At 41.9% G+C, this 20326-nt stretch overlaps 1 protein-coding gene across 15 annotated transcripts in view; it reads left to right on the forward strand.

Moving 5' to 3' along the window:
• Positions 1-14030: 14030 nt before the first annotated feature.
• Positions 14031-20326, forward strand: part of GOLGA4 (golgin A4) — a 98407-nt gene continuing 92111 nt past the window's right edge. For 7 of the 15 annotated variants that reach the window (XR_009547068.1, XR_009547069.1, XM_060180598.1 and 4 more), the window contains exon 1: positions 14031-14371. Coding sequence is in view for 11 of the 15 variants with exons in the window: in XM_060180598.1 (XP_060036581.1) it covers positions 14300-14371 (72 nt within the window). In the remaining 4 variants the exon portion in view is untranslated. The remainder of the gene's footprint in view (positions 14372-20326) is intronic. The other 8 variants (XR_009547070.1, XR_009547071.1, XM_060180603.1 and 5 more) reach the window with 2 other exon arrangements.

Raw genomic sequence — 20326 nt, forward strand, 5'->3', positions numbered from 1 at the left:
GAACTATGGTGGTTATTGTTTGGAGGGTGGGGGGCACAGAACTGTGGGGGGGTGTGATGTGGAACTATATAACCTGTAATCTTACAATCTTGAAAACCACTATTAATGACCAAAAACAAAACAAAGCAAAAAAAGCCTTTAAAAAAAGATAATCAATTCCAAGTCTAGACCTTTTTCTCTTTGGTTGTGCAAGGAAACAAAACAGTGTTTATGGCAAAGTCATTGTGAAAAGTAAAGCAATAAATAAAGGTTATTGATGAGAGAAAAACATACTGAAATATATGTTGACCATTTCCTCCCTTCTTCCTAAGGAGGCAATACACAGAGTTATAGGGAACTGCCTCGGGGAAGAATCTAGGAGGAAGGACATTAGCAAGCAGGCCATCCCCCTGTACCCTGCAGGCAGCCTGGCAGCTTGGCCAGCCACCAAGATGTCTGCACCATGCAGCTGTATCTTCACTTCCACCTGACTGTCAGGTCATAAAATGCAGATGAAGGCAGATGTGTGGTACCTGGAAACAATGGCTAAAGTTAATCTCTTCAGAGTCCACTTCAGCATTCCCAGAAACAACTATAAAATTTGGAGGGGCTCTCACAGGCCTGCATGTACTTATGCATGTCCTCTTTTCTTTTAAATTAATTAACTAGTTGATTAATTAAAAATGTTTAGAGGGAGTCGGGCAGTAAAGCAGATTCTGATTTCTTTCTGTCTCTATCCAATAAAAAATTATTATTTTAATAAAAAAAAGGGGGGTGGCAGAGGAGATAAGATAATGGTTATGCAAACAGACTGTCATGGTTGAGGCTCCACAGTCCCAGGTTCAGTCCCCCACACCGCCATGAACCAGAGTTGAGCAGTGCTCTGGTGATAAAAAAAAAAAGTAAATCTCTTATGTGCTCAGTTGCCTCATTTTTAAAAACGATCTTTTTTGTTAATTGGAGGGTTAATGATCTATAGGGTAGGCTTTTTTTACCCCTCACCACTGCCATCGTCAAAGGTCTGTGTCCCCACCCCCACAGATAACCACTATAGTTCTCCCACAGTCTTAGATACAGCTTGACTTTTTTTCTTCACATCCCTTTGTTCAATTCTCTATATTCTGCATATGAGTGAAACCATTCTGTAGTTGTCCTTCACCTCATTACTTGCCTCACTAAGCATAATCTCCAATTTTATCCACTTTATCCCAAAGGACACACATCTTTTTATCTTTTTATTGCTGAGTAATATTCCATTGAGTTTATGTCCAATAACTTTTTTTAATATTTATTTTATTTATTTATTCCCTTTTGTTGCCCTTGTTGTTTTATTGTTGTAGTTATTATTGTTGTTGTCGTCGTTGTTGGATAGGACAGAGAGAAATGGAGAGAGGAGGGGAAGACAGAGAGGAGGAGAGAAAGATAGACACCTGCAGACCTGCTTCACCGCCTGTGAAGCTACTCCCCTGCAGGTGAGGAGCCGGGGTTCGAACCGGGATCCTTATGCCGGTCCTTGTGCTTTGCGCCACCTGAGCTTAACCCGCTGCGCTACAGCCCGACTCCCCCCAATAACTTTTTTATCCAGTCATCTGATGAAGGGCATTTTGGTTGTTTCCAAGTTTTTGTTATTGTTAATAAAGCTGCTATAGTGGTGCAGTGGATATAGCTGCAGAATACTGTACCCCAGTATGGTTCTGTAGCCCCCATGTCCACTTGGTCGATTCCAAATTATATTCCTCCATGAGGATAATTTCTGGAACCATCCGTTCCACCCCGGTTCCATGGCTGCCAGTTCTTAGCAACATCGCCCCGCCAGATATTCGTCGGGATGCGGCATCATCTAAGTTCATTTCCCACGTCTACGCTCGACCGGACCTGCCAATATACGCGGATATCTTCGCCCACCCTGTCCAACGCTTGACGTCTTGTCACCCAATCCGGTCCCCTACGCCTACACTGAACTTCTCTGTTCCAGTCTCTTGGAAACAGAGTTGGCAGTCAGCTGAGGTAAAGAACAAACACCTCATCACAGACCCCTGCAAGCGTCAACCCGGCTTTGACCTAGCACATTATGATTGGGCCCTCCTCAATCGCTATCGAACAGGCCATGGCCGGTGCGCCGCTATGTTCCATCGCTGGGGAGCCAGAGACGACCCGAACTGCCCCTGCGGCTACAGACAGACTATGACCCACATAGTCAACGACTGCCACCTCTCCAGATTCAAAGGAGGTCTCGAAACTTGACATCAGGCTCAACCTGACGCTGTTGACTGGCTACGGAAGAAGGGCAAACGCTAGAAGAAGAAGAAGTGGATAAAGCATTGGACTCTCAAGTATGAAGTCCTGAGTTCAATCCCCGGCAGCACATGTACCAGAGTGATGTCTGGTTCTTTCTCTCTATCCTCCTATCTTTCTCATTAAGAAATAAATAAAATACTAAAAAAAAATAAAGCTGCTATAAACATGGGGGTGCCTATATCCCTTTGAATCAGTGTTACTATATCTTTTGGGTAAATGCCTCGGGGTGGAATTGCTGGATCATAAAGTATTTCCATTTGTATTTGTTTAATGATTCTCCACAACAGCTACACCAATTTGCATTTCATTTCCCACCAGCAGCACAATAGAGTTCCTTTCCACATCCTCTCCAACACTTCTCTTGTTTTATTATGAAGCTCATTTTCATAGGTGTGAGGTGGAATCTCAGTGTGGTTTTAATTTGCATTTCTCTAATGATGAGTGAATTGGAGCCTTTCTGCATATGTCTGTGGGCCATGTGTATTTCTCTTTAGAGAACCACCTATTCATATCTTCTCCTCACTTTTATAAAAAAAGATTCTTTATTTGGGAATGAATGTTTTACATTCGACAGACAGTAAATACAATAGTTTGTACATGCATAGCATTTCCCAGTTTTTCATATGACAATACAACCCCCACTAGGTCCTCTTCTGCTCACGTTTTTTATTGGGTTGTTCTTTTCCTTTTTGTTGAATTGTATGAGTTCTTTATAGATGTTTGATATCAACGGATTGTCAGAAGTGTAGCATGCAAATATCTTTTCCCATTTTCTTGGTTTCCTGTTTATCCTTATGGAGTTTTCTTTTGATGTGTAGAAGCTGTTCAATTTAATATAGTCCCATTTTTTTCATTCTTGTTTTTGTTTCCCTTGCCCATGGGGTAGTGTCTCCAAATACATATTTAACGTTAATGTCCTGAAGTGTTTCACCAATGTATTCTTCTATGTATTTTACACTTCCAGGTTTAATATCCAGATCTTTGATCCATTTTTGAATTTTAGTGCCTGATGTTAGGTGGTGGTCTAGTTTCATTTTTCTACAGGTTGTTGTCCTACTCACCCAACAGCACTTGTTAAAGAGATTTTCTTTTCCTCACTGGTTAGTTTTGGCCCCTTTATTTATTTATGTAATAATGTGCCTATACATGTGTGGGTTTAGTTATGAGTTCTCTATCCTATTCCATTTGTCCATATGTCTTTTTTGTTCCAATACCACATTTTTTTAACTACTATTGTTTTGTAATATAAACTGAAGTCAGGAACTGTGATGCCCCATTTTTTTTCGTTTTTCCTTATTTGTGTTTTTTTTTTTTTTCATAGTGCTACATGAATTACTGGACAAATTGTTCAATTTCCTTGAAAATATCACTGGGACTTAAAAAAAATTATTTATTCCCTTTTTTTGCCCTTGTTTTATTGTTGTAGTTATTATTGTTGTTGTCATTGGATAGGACAGATAGAAATGGAGAGAGGAGAAGACAGGAAAGGAAGACAGAGAAAGATAAGACACCTGCAGACCTGCTTCACCGCCTGTGAAGTGACTCCCCTGCATGTGGGGAGCCAGGGCTCAAACCGGGATCCTTATGTGGGTCCTTGCGTTTGTGCCACATGTGCTTAACCTGCTGCGCTACCACCTGATTCCCATCATTGGGATTTTAATAGGAATTTCACTGAATCTATAGATTGCTTCTGGCAGGACTGCCAAACTGATATTTATTCTTCTAATCCATGAGCAGGGGATGTTCTTCTATTTCTTTAGGAAACCCTCTATTTCTTTTAACATTATCTTTTAGTTTTCATAGAAAAGGTCCTTCATCTCCTTTGTTAGGTTTACCCCTAATTCACTGTCATGGTTTCTTATGTATCTTCTACCTGTGTTTACATATATACATTCATGAGTTGATCATGAAATTGACATTTCAAGGTAAAAAACATTAGTAACATTATGAAATTCAAGCTAACAACAAACACACGTACATACATGGATGTATATATGTGTGTGTGAATAGTATATTTTTTGTCCTGCCTCATAACTTAATGACTTTCGGTCACCAAGTTGCAGATGCTACAATGATTCCATCGTGACCTCATTGGGCAGATGACCTCATTAGTATGTCTTGGAATCGCATCTCTCCACAGCCCCACTTGGGGAAGATAGAAACAGGATGGAGGTATGGATTGAATTGCCAACATCCATGTCCAGCGACAAGTAATTACAGAAGCCAGAACTCCCACTATCTGCACCCCATAAAGAATTTTGGTCCATACTCCCAGAGGGGGGGAAGTGATAGAGGGAAGATGACCAGAGGGCTCTGAATTCCAATTCCATCAAGACCTGAAAAGAAAGGGCATTCGAAAGTAGGTGTGAATTAGGAAAAGAAAACAGGACCATAGGAAAAATGGGCAAAGATATAAATATAGATAGTTAAGGAAATAATAGTTAACCCATGTCTCTGGCCTTAGGTGAACTACTGTAGTTTTTCCCATGGAGGGAATGGTGATGCAGGGCTCTGGTAGTGGGAATGGTGCGAAATTATACCTATTAGCTCATAATTTTGTAAGTCAATATTAAACCACTAATAAAATAAAATAAATCTGCCCATTTTTCTTCTAATTTTCATACTGAGCCCATCATTAATTAATTAATTAATTATTTCTTTTTTTCTTTTTTCCTCCAGGGTTATTGCTGAGCTCGGTGCCTGCACCATGAATCCACCGCTCCTGGAGGCCATTTTTTTTCCCCCTTTTGTTGCCCTTGTTGTAGCTTCATTGTGGTTATTATTATTGCCCTTGTTGACGCAATTCGTTGTTGGATAGGACAGAGAGAAATAGAGAGAGGAGGGGAAGACAGAGAAGGGGAGAGAAAGATAGACACCTCTGCAGACCTGCTTCACTGCCCGTGAAGCGACTCCCCTGCAGGTGGGGAGCCGGGGGCTCGAACCGGGATCCTTACGCCGCTCCCTGCGCTTTGCGCCACGTGCGCTTAACCCACTGCGCCACCGCCGGACTCCCAATTAATTAATTTTTAACCAGTGCACTACTCAGCTCTGGCTTCTGGTGGTGTGGGGGATTGAACCCGCTGCTTTCATCTTTAAGTAAAAGGAATGAATCCATCTCTTTTCCCAAGATACCAGCTTATTATCCAAATTCTCATTTGGATTCCTCACGAGAAACTAATGGTGGACACAGTTGCTTGTCTTTATATTCCAGATGAAGAAACTAAAATATATGGAAGGTACTTGCTTTTCCTGCCTTCTGGAACCAGTATGTGTCAAAGCTGGAATTTCAGCCCAACTAGTTGAATGTCCACACCTACTTGTTTTTACTAAGTAGTCTTCCCACATAGGAGGAACACACACACACAGTATGAGTAGGCCACAATTGCTTTTTTTTTTTTTTCTTTCTGGCCTCCAAGGTTATCACTGGGGGCTCAGTGACTGCAGTATAAATCCACTGTTCCTGGCAGCCATCCCCCCCCCCCTCCAGTTGTTGTTGGATAGGGCAGAGAGAAATGGAGAGAGGAGGGGAAGACAGACAAACACCTGCAGTCCTGCTTTACCACTTATGAAGTGACCCAGGGGCTCAACTAAGACCCTTGAGCTTCACACCATGTGCTACCACCTGATGCTCACAACTGCTTTTTTTTTTTTTTTTTTTTTTTTTTTTACCAGAGCACTGCTCAGCTAGAGTTTATGATGGTACCAGGGGATTGAACCTGTGACTCTGGAGTCTCAGGCATGAGAGTCTGTTTGCATAACCATTATGCTATCAACCACCACCCACAATTGCTTTTTGATTAAACTTACTATACAAACACGATATCCAAATATTTGTAAGAGTGAATTTGTTTACTTAGGTGTCTGATTATCAAGTAGCTTCTTAATAAGGAGCAGGGAATCTGACGCCTTCTCACTTCTATTTTACCAAGGCTACTCTGTTAAGTGAGCTGCCTTATTTTTGAAATAAGGTTTTTTTTTCTTAGCCCTTGGGTTTCCTTTTCAAATGGTTCTTCTCACTTAATTTTGAGTCAACAGCTGTGTAAACATTCCCAGGGCCTGTCAGAAGGCTAAAGATTATATAGAACTGCTTGAATAAAATGAGCAGGATGTGTCTTCTTTGCCTAGAAAACCCTTAAACAGACCACTGTTGGGGCCAGGAGAAAGAGTAAGAAAGTGGGGTTAGTTTCCAGTTCTGTGACTGAGAGCACATGACTCTGGGAAAATGCTTGCTTTGTGCTTATTTGCCAAAGAAGGACAATAACAATTATAACTTTTCTCTGCTATACTCACTCTCTGCTTACAAAGAGAATTAAATAAAAATCAAGCCAAAACAAAAATTACTTCTTGTTTCTCTCTTCCCCAACTCTCTAAAAAGGCACCAGGCTGAAAAGTAGGCTAAATTCTCTGGAGAGTTATAGCCTAAGTTTAGACATGGTTGTGCAGACCTCTTTTTATTTATTTATTTATTTTTAATGGAATTTTTTTCTGTTAATCTACACAGACTTAAATGAAGTTCTTTTCCAAAGGCAAATATTAAAAACTTAGTATACTTCAAAGTGTTCTCATGAAATTCATTAAAATAGGGCAGAATACAGGTATTTTCATCTACTCCAGGTTTCTGTTATTTGCTACAGCCTAAGTCTATATATAGTTGACTCTTGAACACAGGTTTGAATTGTTATTTCATAAACTTTTCCCCATTACATATTGTCAGTGAATAATATATTAATTTCTCTTATCTTCTCATTTTTGATGTATAGTGCTAGCACTGGCTGGGTGTAATTTTTGAAATATTAAAGAGACAAAGTTGTTTGACCAAAAACACCCTTCCTTCCTTCCTTCCCTCCTTCCTTCATTCCTTCCTTCCTTCCTTCCTTCCTTCCTTCCTTCCTTCCTTCCTTCCTTTCTTTCTTTCTTTTGTCATCAGGTTCATCTCTGGGTCTTGGTGCCTGCACCATGAATCCACTATATCCATCCTTCCTTCCTTCCTTCCTTTATTTATATATTTACTTATTTATTTATTCAGTATAGAGACAGAAATTGAGAGGGAAGGGTGAAATAGAGAGGAAGAGAGAGACAAAGAAAGACACCTGCAGCACAGTTTCACTTCTTGTGAAGCTTTCCCCCCCTGCAGGTGGGGATGGGTGGGGAACTTGAACGTGGGTCCTTGTGCATAGTAACATATGCATTATACTAAGTGCATCACTGTGCATAGTAACGTATGCATTATACTAAGTGCATCACTGTGCATAGTAACATATGCATTATAACTATGTGCATCACTGTGCATAGCAACATATGCATTATACTAAGTACATCACTGTGCATAGCAACATATGCATTATACTAAGTGCATCACTGTGCATAGCAACATATGCATTATACTAAGTGCATCATTGTGCATAGTAATGTATGCATTATACTAAGTGCATCACTGCCCAACCCCTACCCTCTATATTCTTACTGAAAATTCTGTTTACTTGTATTATCAAGGATGCAGTGCAGAGAGGTCTTTAATAATTACAATTATAATCAGAGGTTTGTTTTGTTTGTTTGTTTCTTAGTATTTCTGGGTGCTTTATTCTTTTGAAGTTCCATAACTCCTGGCAGATTTTTCTTTTGTTTCATAGGTAGAGAAACTTAGTGTTTTCAATCTCCCTCCCTCCCTCCCTCCCTCCCTCTCTCTCTCAACCTTGCACATGTGCACCATAATCAACCATAGCTATTTTTTTTCATTATCTTAGAGAGAGCCACAGGGAGCCGGGCAGTGGCGCACTGGATTAAGTGCACGTAGTACAAAACTCAAGGACCCAGTAAAGAATCCCAGTTCAAGCCCCCAGTTCCCCACCTGTGGGGGGATTCACTTCACAGTGGTGAAGCAGGTCTTTGGTTCTCTCTCTCTCTCCCTCTCCTTCCCTCCTTCTTCCTCTCCCTTCCTCTTTGTCCCTACCTTCCCTTCTCCACTTAATTTCTGTCCTGTCCAATAAGATGGAAAAAATGGACACAGCAGGAACAGTGAATTCATAGTGCTGGCACTGAACCCCAGCAGGAAAAAAATAAATAAGTAAATCAATAAAATTGGAGAGAGAGAGAGAGAGAGAGGGAGATATGAACACTGCTTCACCACACATTGAGTTCTCCCAGTTTTATCTGTGGGGCTCCCATGAGGACGTGGAGCCTGGATTCCATACACACTGACAGGCGTTCTCCCAGGGGAGCCCTTTCCTCATTCCAGGATCTCCTTCTCTTTTATAGGCGATTAATATCCTGTTGTGTACATACAAGACATTTCTGAACCATTTGTCTACTTATGGGCACGAGGTTGTTTCCAACTCTAGGCTATTATAATTATAATTAACAGTAATAAAGTTATAATTAACAGTAATAAATGTGAGGAGGTACATAGCTCTTCAAATTAGCTTTTGTAATTTTTTTCTTTGTGTGTGTGTGTGTGATCTCTGGGGCTTCACCACTCCAGGTTGACTTTTGCACAGACACACACACACACACACACACACACACACACACACACACACACACACAGAAAGAAAGAGTGAGAAGAAAAGAGACAGAGGCAAACAGAGAGAAAATGAGAGAAGCCACAGCCCCAAAGATTCCTTTGAGGCAGTGGCTCTAAGCTGGGTAGCACACAGGTGATGTAGAATACTATCCAAGTGAACTAATTTCTCAGCCCCTTTTTTTAACTTTGTATGCAGCACAGGAGAATGAATCCAGGCTCTCTGACCCTGTCATCTTTCTTTTCTTAGTTAGCAACTGTATTAGTCATTACAAAATTCATCTTTATTTTTTCATAGTCTAACCGGAATTACTATCATATAAGAACCTATAAGAACTTTCAACAGTATTTCCACTTGTACATTTTTTGTTCTTTCTGTTGTTGGTGTCATAGAATTTACTTCTTTCGCTAAATAAAATTTCTAAATATAGGGCCATGGCTTTACTTTAAGCAGTTAATTTTAGCAGCTGGGGAGGTGGCACAGGGGTAGAGCCTACAGATTTATAAGCCTGTGGTCCAGGAGGTGGTGCAATAGATAAAGCATTGGACTTTCAAGCATGAGATCCTGAGTTCAATCCCTGGCAGCTTATGTACCAGAGTGATGTCTGGTTCTCTCTCTCTCCCCCCATCTTTCTCATTAATAAATAAACAAAATCTTAAAAAAAAAATCTACAAGCCTGAGTCCCCATGTTTGATTCTGGGCATTGCATAAGGCTGTGATGCTGTGAATAGTTCTCTCTCGCATTAATAAACAAATAATAAAAAATAATCATCCAATTTTATTTTAAAAAATTTAGAGAATCAATTCTTTTGTATTTACTCACATTTACCATTATCATTAAAAGGTTACAGATGATAAAAATGAAGGGTAGAAGTTGAAACCTGGGAGTCGAGCGGTAGCGCAGTGGGTTAAGCACAGGTGGTGCAAAGCGCAAGGATTGGCTAAGGATCCCGGTTTGAACCCCCGGCTCCCCATCTGCAGGGGAGTCGCTTCACAAGCAGTGAAGCAGGTCTGCAGGTGTGTATCTTTCTCTCCCCCTCTCTATCTTCCCCTCCTCTCTCAATTTCTCTCTGTCCTATCCAACAACGATGACATCAGTAACTACAACAATAATAACTACAACAATGAAACATCAAGGGCAAAAAAAGGGAATAAATAAATAAAATAAATATACAAAAGTTAAAAAAAAAGAAGTTGAAATCTTTGGGCCGAATTTATTCTAAGAACTGTTTTGATGCAGTGATTTAAAAATGCCTATTGAGTTTACAATGTCTAATTTTTTTTACCCCACCTTTACTTGTATTTCATGTATAACTAACTTCCCTGATATCTCCAGGTATTTCACTTTGTTTAAAGTCACATATGGTTTACCTAAGTGCCAGAGGTCACAGGTATATATATATATATATATATATTTGGCTTATAGTTGAACCAAAATCTGGTGACATCAAAGACCATGTTCTTAGCTCCTATGCTATATGCCAATGGACAGCAGGTATCACAGTTCTTGACAAGGGTTAAGAAAATGTGTTGTAGGGGAGTTGGGCGGTAGCACAGCGGGTTAAGCACAGGTGGCGCAAAGTGCAAGGACCGGTGTAAGAATCCCAGTTCGAGCCCAGGCTCCGCACCTTCAGGGGAGTCCCTTCACAAACGGTGAAGTAGGTCTGTAGGTGTCTATCTGTCACTCTCCCTCTGTCTTCCTCTCCACTCTCCATTTCTCTCTGTCTTATCCAACAATGATGACATCATTAACAACAACAATAATACAGTAAAAAAAAAAAAAACAAGGGCAACAAAAGGGAAAATAAATAAATATAAAAAAAAAAAAGAAAATGTGTTGTATATAGATGTAACAAAGGACAAAAAAAAGGCACTTGTGGTGAGAAAGGAGGACACTAGGGTTAAAGATTTCAATTAAAATTGGTTGTTTTGGCAAGAAACTTTCCTGGCATACTATAGTTTTTAAATCTAAGGTTTGAAACAAACTTGTTTCTAGGGCGTTGAGAACCATGGTATCTCTGGGAAATGGGAATATGGGGACACAGAACTTTGGTGATCTGTAATCTTAAAATCTTGTAGCCCACTATTAATATCATACACAAAGAAAAAAAAAAGAAAGAAAAGAAACAAGTTAGCAAAAGAAAAAAAAATCTAAGTTTTGAAGGTATTTGGTAATACATAGTATTATTTTCTGAAGCAGTCTATAGAGATAATATTATTCTGAAAATGTCATGAAATAAGGTGGGAATGGTATTTGCTATTATAAGAGATGAAAAAATGAAATTAGGTTAGTTCTATAATTAGGAAGAGTGGTTCTTTGTGTTGTAAAGACATAATAGTTCCACTAGAGAAATACACTCACGAGATCTCTGATCATTACAATTTGCTGCAGCCCACTTAAACATTTTTTAAATGTATTTATTATTTATGGGATAGAGACAGAGAGAAACTGAGAAGAAAGGGGTAAGATAGAGATACCTGGGGGCCTGGTGGTAGCGCACCTAGTTGAGAGCACATGTTGCAATGTGCAAGGACCCAGGTTTGAACTCCAGGTCCTCACCTGCAGGGGGAAAGCTTTGTGAGTGGTGAAGTCATGTTCCAAGTGTCTCCCCATCTCTCTTCCTCTCCATCATCCCTTTCCCTCTCAATTTCTGGCTGTCTCTGTAAAATAAATATTAAAAAAAAAAGACAACTGCAGCTCAGTTTCACTGCTTATGAAGGTTCCCCCCACTGGTGTGTGTGTGCGTGTGCGTGTGCGTGTGTGTGTGTGTGTGCGTGTATGTGTCTGTTGCTTGAATGTGGGTCACTGTGCACTGTAAAGTATGTGCTCAAGCCTGTGTGCCACCAACCAGCCCCTTCAACAACCCATCTCACAAAGTCTTTTCACTTAGCACTGATATTAGTTTTTGAATAGCTGGTTAGAGTATGAGTTCAGATGACTAGCATGGAGGCTGTGGATTTAAGTTCCATTCTCTCATGGTTATGATGGTAAAGACCCTTGTTGGTGTCCCTGCTCTCTACCTGGGTGAAAGGGCACAATTCACAGTAGTGAAGCAAGTCTGCAGGTATCAGTTTCTCTCTCCATCTCTAGCTCTCCTATCCTCAATTTCTCTCTGCCATATAAAATAAAACAGAAGGGGGGGAACAGATGGCTGTCAGAAGAAGTGGATTCATAGTGCTGTGCTGAACCCCTGTGGCAACCCTGATGGCAAAATAAAAAAAAAAATTAAAAAGAAAAAAAAAAAGAAAGAAAGAAAGGAAGAAAGAAGCATGGAAAATAGCAACAGGGAAATTCTCCAGCTAGATTATTACAGAACTTCAAGAAATGGCCCATACCTTTAGGTCATTTGTCCTACAGTTGTGATACCCAGAAGTGACCGAAGAGTTAAGGACAGTGGAAACTTAATTTTCAGAGGCCTGAGGCCAAATGAGACCTTGATATTTCAACAAAATTGTGGCTACATATGATGGGTGGGGTTTCCACCCCATCCATATTCCATATATATATATTTATTTGTTTGTTTGTTTGTTTGATCAGGACTATCCTCCTTTAGTTTACCCTCTTCATTTTCTTTCTCTGAGTGACATAGTTATATCTCTTCTTAATTTTCTGTTTATTATTCTGCCTTGCTTCTATGAGCTATATACATATATGTACTTGTACACACACACGTATAAATATACAACGGACAACTTCTGATTTATTACATGAATGTTGGGATTCCAAGTGGTCATCTGAAGTCTGGGAGCAGCTAAAGGTCTAATGAACTTCTATTGTTTTTTTTTTTAATTTTTTATATTTTTTATTTAAGAAAGGATTAATTAACAAAACCATAGGGTAGGAGGGGTACAATTCCACACAATTCCCACCACCCAATCTCCATTTCCCACCCCCTCCCCTGATAGCTTTCCCATTCTCTAGCCCTCTGGGAGCATGGACCCAGGGTCATTGTGGGTTGCAGAAGGTAGAAGGTCTGGCTTCTGTAATTGCTTCCCCGCTTCTATTGTTATACAGACTTCTACAAGAAGAGAAGAGAATGGAGTTCGCTTGGTGATGATAAAAGTGTTTACCATGAATTAAGAGAGAATTTATCCCAGGTGTTAATGCAGAATGCGGATCAACCCCTTATTCCGGGTCTAATCAATTTAGTCTATGGACTCTCAGAGAACAACTTGTCCTATAATTGCTTGTAAATAAATTTTGCTAAAATGTGAAGCCCAGCCTATTTCTCTGTCAGTTCTGGTATTTCAGGCAGTCAGAAGCAAGTTGTTGCAGGCACAGAAAACTAAGTGGCTGAGATGGATTTAAGGGCTCAAAACTAAGGATGTTGGGTGTGTTTGGCACATAAACAATCAACTCTCTTAGGATGATAACAGGTGCTGGGGTAAATGGGGGTAATTTAGGATTTATTTTTTCCAATAGGAATTCGTGTAACCCACTAGGCTGTGAATTCTTTTAACATTCTCTTGGTCTGGCACCTGAAATGACAAACAACAGTCTTTTAATTATTTTAAATTTATCTATTTTTTATTTTAATTTTTTTCTTATTATCTTGATTTATTTATTGGATAGAGACAGCCAGAATTTGAGAGGGAAGAGGAAGATGAACCTGGGACCTTGCACACTGTAACATGTGCGCACCACCAGGGCCCCACAACAGTCTTTTCAATCAGTGTGTGCAAATATGCACTTTCTGCAAAATAAAAAAGGAGAGTCAGATGTCCAAACGACTGACTTTTCGTAATTTAGATTTGAAAAATAAAAACATTTGGATACTGGGTGTTCGGTTTGAGATGGGGCTGTCACTGTCTGACACTTCTCGGCCCCTTGAAAAGTTCAGGGAATAGGGCCCCTCTGAGGGAGCAGTAGGAACAGTAGGAATGGACACTGAATCCAGGGCAGCTTCCTTGGATTGACCTTCTCCCACGTGGGGACAAGCACAGCCCTGGCTTTTAGCTGTGCAGCTGTCAGTCTAGCCGTCCTCATCTGCAGCGGCGCGATCCCCGCCTGATGTCGCAGAGCCGAAGGCTGCGAGTTGGCCGAGCGCTGCGATCAGCTCTGACACCTCGGCTCGCGGCCCGGAGCCCCTCGCCCACCTTCACGCTCCCGCGCCCGGACTGGACAATCGGAACGCGCATGTGCCAGCCCCAGTGGCGCTTGTCCCCTACGGCGCACCGTAGGTCACCCTCGGCGAGCTCCACGTCGGCCGCGCAGGCGCCCTGGGCCCACGGTTCACCTGCTGCCGTTGTCGCCGCCGCCGTGGCTGGATGGGGGGCCGAGGCCAGCCAGTGGCACCCAGAAGAAAGAGACGCGGCGGCGGCGACGCCGACACCCGCCGGACGCGTGTCCTGATCCTCCCACGAGCTCAAGGAGGCGGCGGCGAGGCCCGGCCCCCGAGGTCCCTGGTGTAGAGGAGCCACCGTTGCCGCCGCGACTGGGTCTCCCCGGGGTCCGGGAGCCCCCTTTGGTCTCGTTCAGACTCCAGACCCCCCCGCGCTGCGCCATGTTCAAGAAACTGAAGCAGAAGATCAGCGAGGAGCAGCAGCAGCTCCAGCAGGCGCTGGCCTCTACTCAGGTGCGAATGGCCGCCTCTGCCGGCCCGCCCGACAACCTCTGACGGAGCCCGAGGGCGGGGAGGGGGAGGTGGTCCTTCCGTGACCCTTGACCTCTGACCTCAGCCTTCCTCTCCAAACCCCGGCCGGGGGGTGTGCGCAGGGTGGTCCGGGTCCTCGTGGTCCGGCTTTCGCACCCCTCCCCGAAATAATAATGATGATGATGATGATAACGACAACCCCTCGTTTCTGCAGAGTTGGGTGGTGGTGGAGGTGGGCGGGCCAGTCCCTTGGTGACACCTGACCTCGGCTAAGTATTCACCCCCTCATGGCCCACCCTGGCGTGAGAGTCTCTCAGACCTGGCACGGTTTTTATTTGTTTGTTTTTATTAGTGACTTCATATTGATTCACAGAATCTAAGGATGGGAGGGCTGTAAGTGCACACCTTTCCCACCACCAGTGAGTTCTGTGTCCCCATCCCCCACCCCCAGACTGCGGTTGCTCTCCCGAGGCCACAGACGTGGGCTGGCTATTATTCTACGACTCTGTCTGTGTTTAGATATATTTGCCTCCCCCTCTTTTTTGATCTTGACCCTGTTTTCTCTTCCTAAGTCACGTGTACACCTGTTACTACTTCGAAATGTCCTTCTTTCCTCTTTTTCTTTTTCTTTCTTTTTGTTTTGTTTTGTTTTGACCCATATTGAAGATCTCAGTCGAGGCTGGAGGACGGGATGAGAAAACCCGGGCTCCCGGGGTTATGTGATCCTTGGCCGAATTCACACCCCCCACCCCCGCCATCGGAGAGTCCCGAGGGCTCCGGGGCCCCGTAGGACCAGCCGGCCCGGGACGGGTCTCCTGATTCCGGGCTCCGGGCCGGGAGTCGAGTCCCGCGGGCGGAGCGCGGAGAGGAGGCGGCGCGTGGCGGGCGCCCAGCGGCCCAGCCTGGGGCCACGAGGTGGTTGCTCTGCTCCCTGCTTAGCCTGGCGGATCCCGGCCGGCCCGCAACCCCGCCGCTTCTCCTCCAGGCGGCTGCTCGATGGATTTCCCCAGCCCTAGAGAAGCTTTTTGCTTCAGGAAATGACAGTTTCCAGGAACTCGGGGGGGGGGGGGGCTGCGGGGGGAGGGCGGCCGTGTTGTTAGTGCTGATTTGAAAGAGCAGCCTCCCAGCACTGCAGTTTGGCTGGCTAGCACCAGCCCCCCCTTCTTCCCCTCCCCTTTCTCTTCCCTATTTTTTATTATTTGATAGTACAGAGAAAAATTGAGAGTGATGGTGGGGGGGGAGAGAAAGAGAGAGAGGAGCAGGCCAGGCAGTGGCATGCCGGTTTAAGTGCACATGTTACAGTGAGCAAGGACCTGGGTTCAAGACCCTGGTCCCCACCAGCTGGGGGGAAAGCTTCACAGGTGGTGAAGCAGGGCTGCAGGTGTCTGTCTCTTTCCCTTTGTATCTCCCCTCCCCTCTCAGTTCCTCTGTCTTTATCCAATAATAAATGCAATTAAAAAATATATATATATTTTAAAGAGAGAGAGGCTTCTGCAGCTCTGCTTCACCACTTGTGAAGCTTCTTCCCTGCAATTGGGGAGCGGGAGTGGGTGTTTCAAATGTGGGTCCATGAGCATGGTAACCCGAGCGCTTGGGTCGAGTCTGGTTCAATTTCTTTCCAGCTTTTCTGAGCTGTAACAGATTGAAATAGATAAATCTGTCATAATTTAGGGTTTCTTCTCGAAATACTGAAAAATTTGACTCATTAATTTTATTTATTAATATTCATTTATTTATTCCCTTTTGTTGTCCATGTTTTATTGTTGTTATTGATGTCATCGTTGTTGGATAGGACAGAGTGAAATGGAGAGAGGAAGGGAAGACAGAGAAGGGGAGAGAAAGACAGACACCTGCAGACCTGCTTCACCGCCTGTAAAGTGACTCCCCTGCAGGTGGGGAGCCGGGGGCTCGAATCTGGATCCTTACAGCGGTCCTTGTGCTTTGTACCACCTGCGCTTAACCGCTGTGCTATTGCCCGAATCCCCTCATTAATTTTTAAAATTAACTTTATTTAACTTGATAGGACCGAGAGAAATTGAGAGGGAAGGGAGATAGAAAGACAGACTTGCTTCAAGCTTTCCTCCTGTGGGGGGGGGGGGGGTGTTTGAACCCAGGCCCTTGTGCATGTGCACTTAACCAGGTTCACCATTGCTCGGTCCCAAAATCTGACCAACTTTTAAAAAATCATTTTTTATATATTATTGGATAGAGACAGAAATCAAGAGAGGAGGGGAGATAGGGAGAGAGCAGGAGACACCTGCAGCACTGCTTCACTGCTCATGAAACTTCCTCCCTGCAGGTAGGGATCAGGGGCTTGAACTCCTGTCCTTGTGTACTGTGCCATGGCTGCTTTATGGAATGCAGAGTCCACCACCACCTGCCCCAGTTCTGGAAAATTTGAATTTCCAATTCCTACAGGTTGAGGCCTTTGGAGACTGTGCACCTCTATCAAATAAAATAACTCTCTGTCTAGTCTATGGCCATACCACCTTGAATATGTTTTGTCTCATCTAAAATAACTGTGTATAAAAAACGTTTTAAAAAGACAATCCTTGGTAATATTTATCCAGAATTCAAAAGTATGTTTTTGATCAATCACAGTTTCTGTTCTGTTCTCCTCTGATCAAGTGTTCCAAACGCTTTAGGATGAGAAGTTCTGTATTACTGTTTTCATTGAGTTTTATCCAAAACTCTGTGTGATTAAAAACAAAGCAAAAACCTTCCTTGCTTATAGTATTCTTGGGGCAGGTGATTTGTGTCACTGTTTCCTTAAGCAAAGATTCATTTCTTGGTGAAACTTATTTTGTGTTCAATGGCATCATTTCGAGAGTGCTAAGGAGTTTGAAAGTTCCATTTTACCTGTCAAGAGGATTTTTCTGTTTGTTCTTGGTTTCTTTTTGTATTGATACTCTAATTTTCCTTCCTACCTGTCATTCTTCTCCATTTTTGAACTGTTGTAGGTTTACAATCAAGACATATAGTCTAAAACTTTATGTTAAGTATGGACATATACGTGAGGGATTTGATTCTGCATTTAAGTGTAGTAACAGCACATCTGAGGCGTTTGTTTTGAATTCTTCGAGGTCTTTGTGTGCATTCTGGTTCTCAGCGTTTTTTCCATAGATGGAATTCCCTGAGAGATTATTTCAGGTAAAGTTGAGTTGTCAGGCATAGATAGCTTTGGGATAAGTGAACAATGGCATAACATTTGGAAGACTTTTTTTTTTTTTAGCAGTAGCAGTAGTGATAAGAGTATATAGGTCTTTAAGATTTGAGATCATATAATAAGACCGTCTTTTGATAAATGCCTTTCTGCTTTGTTTGCTCTTAAGATATTACTTGATTTCTCCCTGGCAAATATTTTAAGTAATCATTTTTTGTTTCAACTCTGATGATAACTTGAGGCCTAAATTACTAATTTAAAATAAAGTTAAAAAATGTGGAATTCCCAGGGCTGAGGAGATAGCATAATGGACATGCAAAGGATCCTTGTGCCTGAGACTCATTCAGTCATTCATTCCTTTATTTGCATGTGTGATCTCACTGATTTGGGCCAGTTTTTGATTTAGTGAGAGAAAGGTAAAGCTTCATCGAGTGCCACAGCCCTTCTCAGGTGGTACCAGGGCTTAAACTGTGGGACAGTGATATTTCTAGTGTTTGTTTTTCTGCTGGCACTGGGACCTTGCACCTGTATGATAAGCTATTTCAAATAGATTTCTTCTGTATAATAGTACTGTAGAGAAAGGAGCAATGGGGGCTGGCTGGTGGCGCAATTGGTTGGTTGAGTGCACATGTTACAATGTGGAAGGACCTGGGTTCGATCCCCTGGTCCCTACCTGTAGAAGGAAAGCTTTGGAAGTGGTGAAGCAGTGTTGCAGACATGTTTCTTTCTTTCTACCTCTCTATCACCCCCTTCACTCTCAATTCCTGGCTGTCTCTGTCAATAAATAAATAAAAGACAATAAAAATATTTAAACAGAGAAAGGAGCATTGTTAATAATTCCAACTCTAAAAGCAGAGAACAATACAAGTCCTGGTTCCTCCTTCTCCTCCTCTTTGAATGAAGCTAATTCTGTTTGACCTATGTCATGAGACACAGCCATGGTGAAGGGGGTCCAGCTAAATGAAATAGCTCTTGCCATCTCTCTTCTGATCCTCACTCTTCAGCCGCTTCGTGCTAATTTTGGTGAAAGCTTTTTCTTTGTTCATTGGTAGTTAACCTGATCTTTAATTTTGTTGTTGTTGTTCTTTCTCATGATGAAAACATTTTCTGTTTTTATTTTTATATTCCTCTGCCTTTTTTAAAAAGCCTCCCTTCAAAAACTTCCTACTACTAGATAGTTTCATCCATATGTGGAGTCATAGGTAATTGAAACATGAACTTGCCAAAACAAGTGACCAAATTGTTTCTAAGACTTTGTGAGAACTGTGGTAGAGTAGAGCAGGGCTGCAGAGGATTGTGGTGGTTGGTGCAGTGTGGAGCTATACCCCTGGACTTTTATAATCTCATAAGCTATTATTAAATCACTAATAAAAAATTCTTACTAATGTTTCTGGGAAAATCCTCTGCATAACCCAGTTTCTTTTTATATATTCCTTCTTTCTGTTCATAGTTTTCAAATATTTCTTAATTCTGGTAGTCACATATTAATTTTGATGAGTAATATAGCAGTAGTCAACATTTGCTACACACACACACACACACACACACACATATGTTTTTTAATTGAGGGGGTTAATGCTTTATAGACCAGCCCTGGGTATATCTTTTTCTTGATGCACTGTACTGTCCAAATTAATATAAGAAATAAAACAATGTATCAACTTGCATTATCCCCAATTTACCAGTTTTAGGTAAGAAATTAAGGTGGAGGGAGGTAAATAAACTTGTCTGTGGTACTCACCTAGTAAGCAGTATAGTCAGATATGAATCTAGCATTCCAGCCTCTAGACTGTGTATGTTTAATGGAAAACTTAGAGTTTGTTTGTTTGTTTTCCTTTATGTCATTAGAAATGGCATTTGGTTTCCTTGGAAGGTATTTTATTTATTCATTGATTATTTTTGTTTGACTGTCATCAAACTCTTTTTAAGAAAAGAAAAAAAGGATTACAGCAGTGTTATGCATTCATTTGCCAAATGGACTAGGGTATCTGCTGTCACCCTTTCCTGTAGACAGGCTTAAAGCTTTCTAACTCTTCTTTTCTCAGATTTTTAAAAAGATTATCATTTCCGTTATTGGTTGTTGTATTTTTTTTTGTTTCATAATTTCCTCTGTCCCTTTTCTTTCTTTTTTAGTGATTTACAAAATTATGAGATAATAGGGATACAGTTCTACACCATTCCCACCACCAGAGTTCTGTGGAAAACTAGAGCTTCTTAAATCTCTTTGAGTAGGGCTAGGGAGACAGCATAACAGTTATGCAAATAGCTTTCATGCTTGAGACTCTGAGGTCCCAGGTTCAATCCTCAATACCACCATAAACCAGAGCTACTCATATTAGGCAGTTACATTTGTCTGGAGATATGTTTGGGTTGGAGTAGGTTGACCTCAAGTATTTGTTTATTACAGAAACCCTTAACTAATCTCCGAGAGCAATTATGAGAGCAGTAATCACCTGTTCTAGCCTCTGAACCTTGATGCTTTTTTCCCCTTCTTGTTGGAATATGTTACTGCTGCCTCTCCTGTAGTTTTCACTGTGTGTCTGAAGTTATGACTACCCTTGCCCTGATATCTCTACCAGTTTGAACCCTGCTGCTTATGAATTTTCATGGTCACACACTTTGCCCTGTACTTTTACCTCACTGTTCTAGAATTTGCCCATTTTGGAGCCTCTGACCTTTCAGAATCCATATAAGATAGGGTAAGATGTTTGGAAATCTCTTAACTGTCCTGTGTTAGGTCCTGTTCGTCTCTTCACTTCTGTGTCTTCTAGTAG

Source organism: Erinaceus europaeus, chromosome 21 (assembly GCF_950295315.1).
Source record: "Erinaceus europaeus chromosome 21, mEriEur2.1, whole genome shotgun sequence".
In the NCBI taxonomy this organism is placed as follows: domain Eukaryota; kingdom Metazoa; phylum Chordata; class Mammalia; order Eulipotyphla; family Erinaceidae; genus Erinaceus; species Erinaceus europaeus.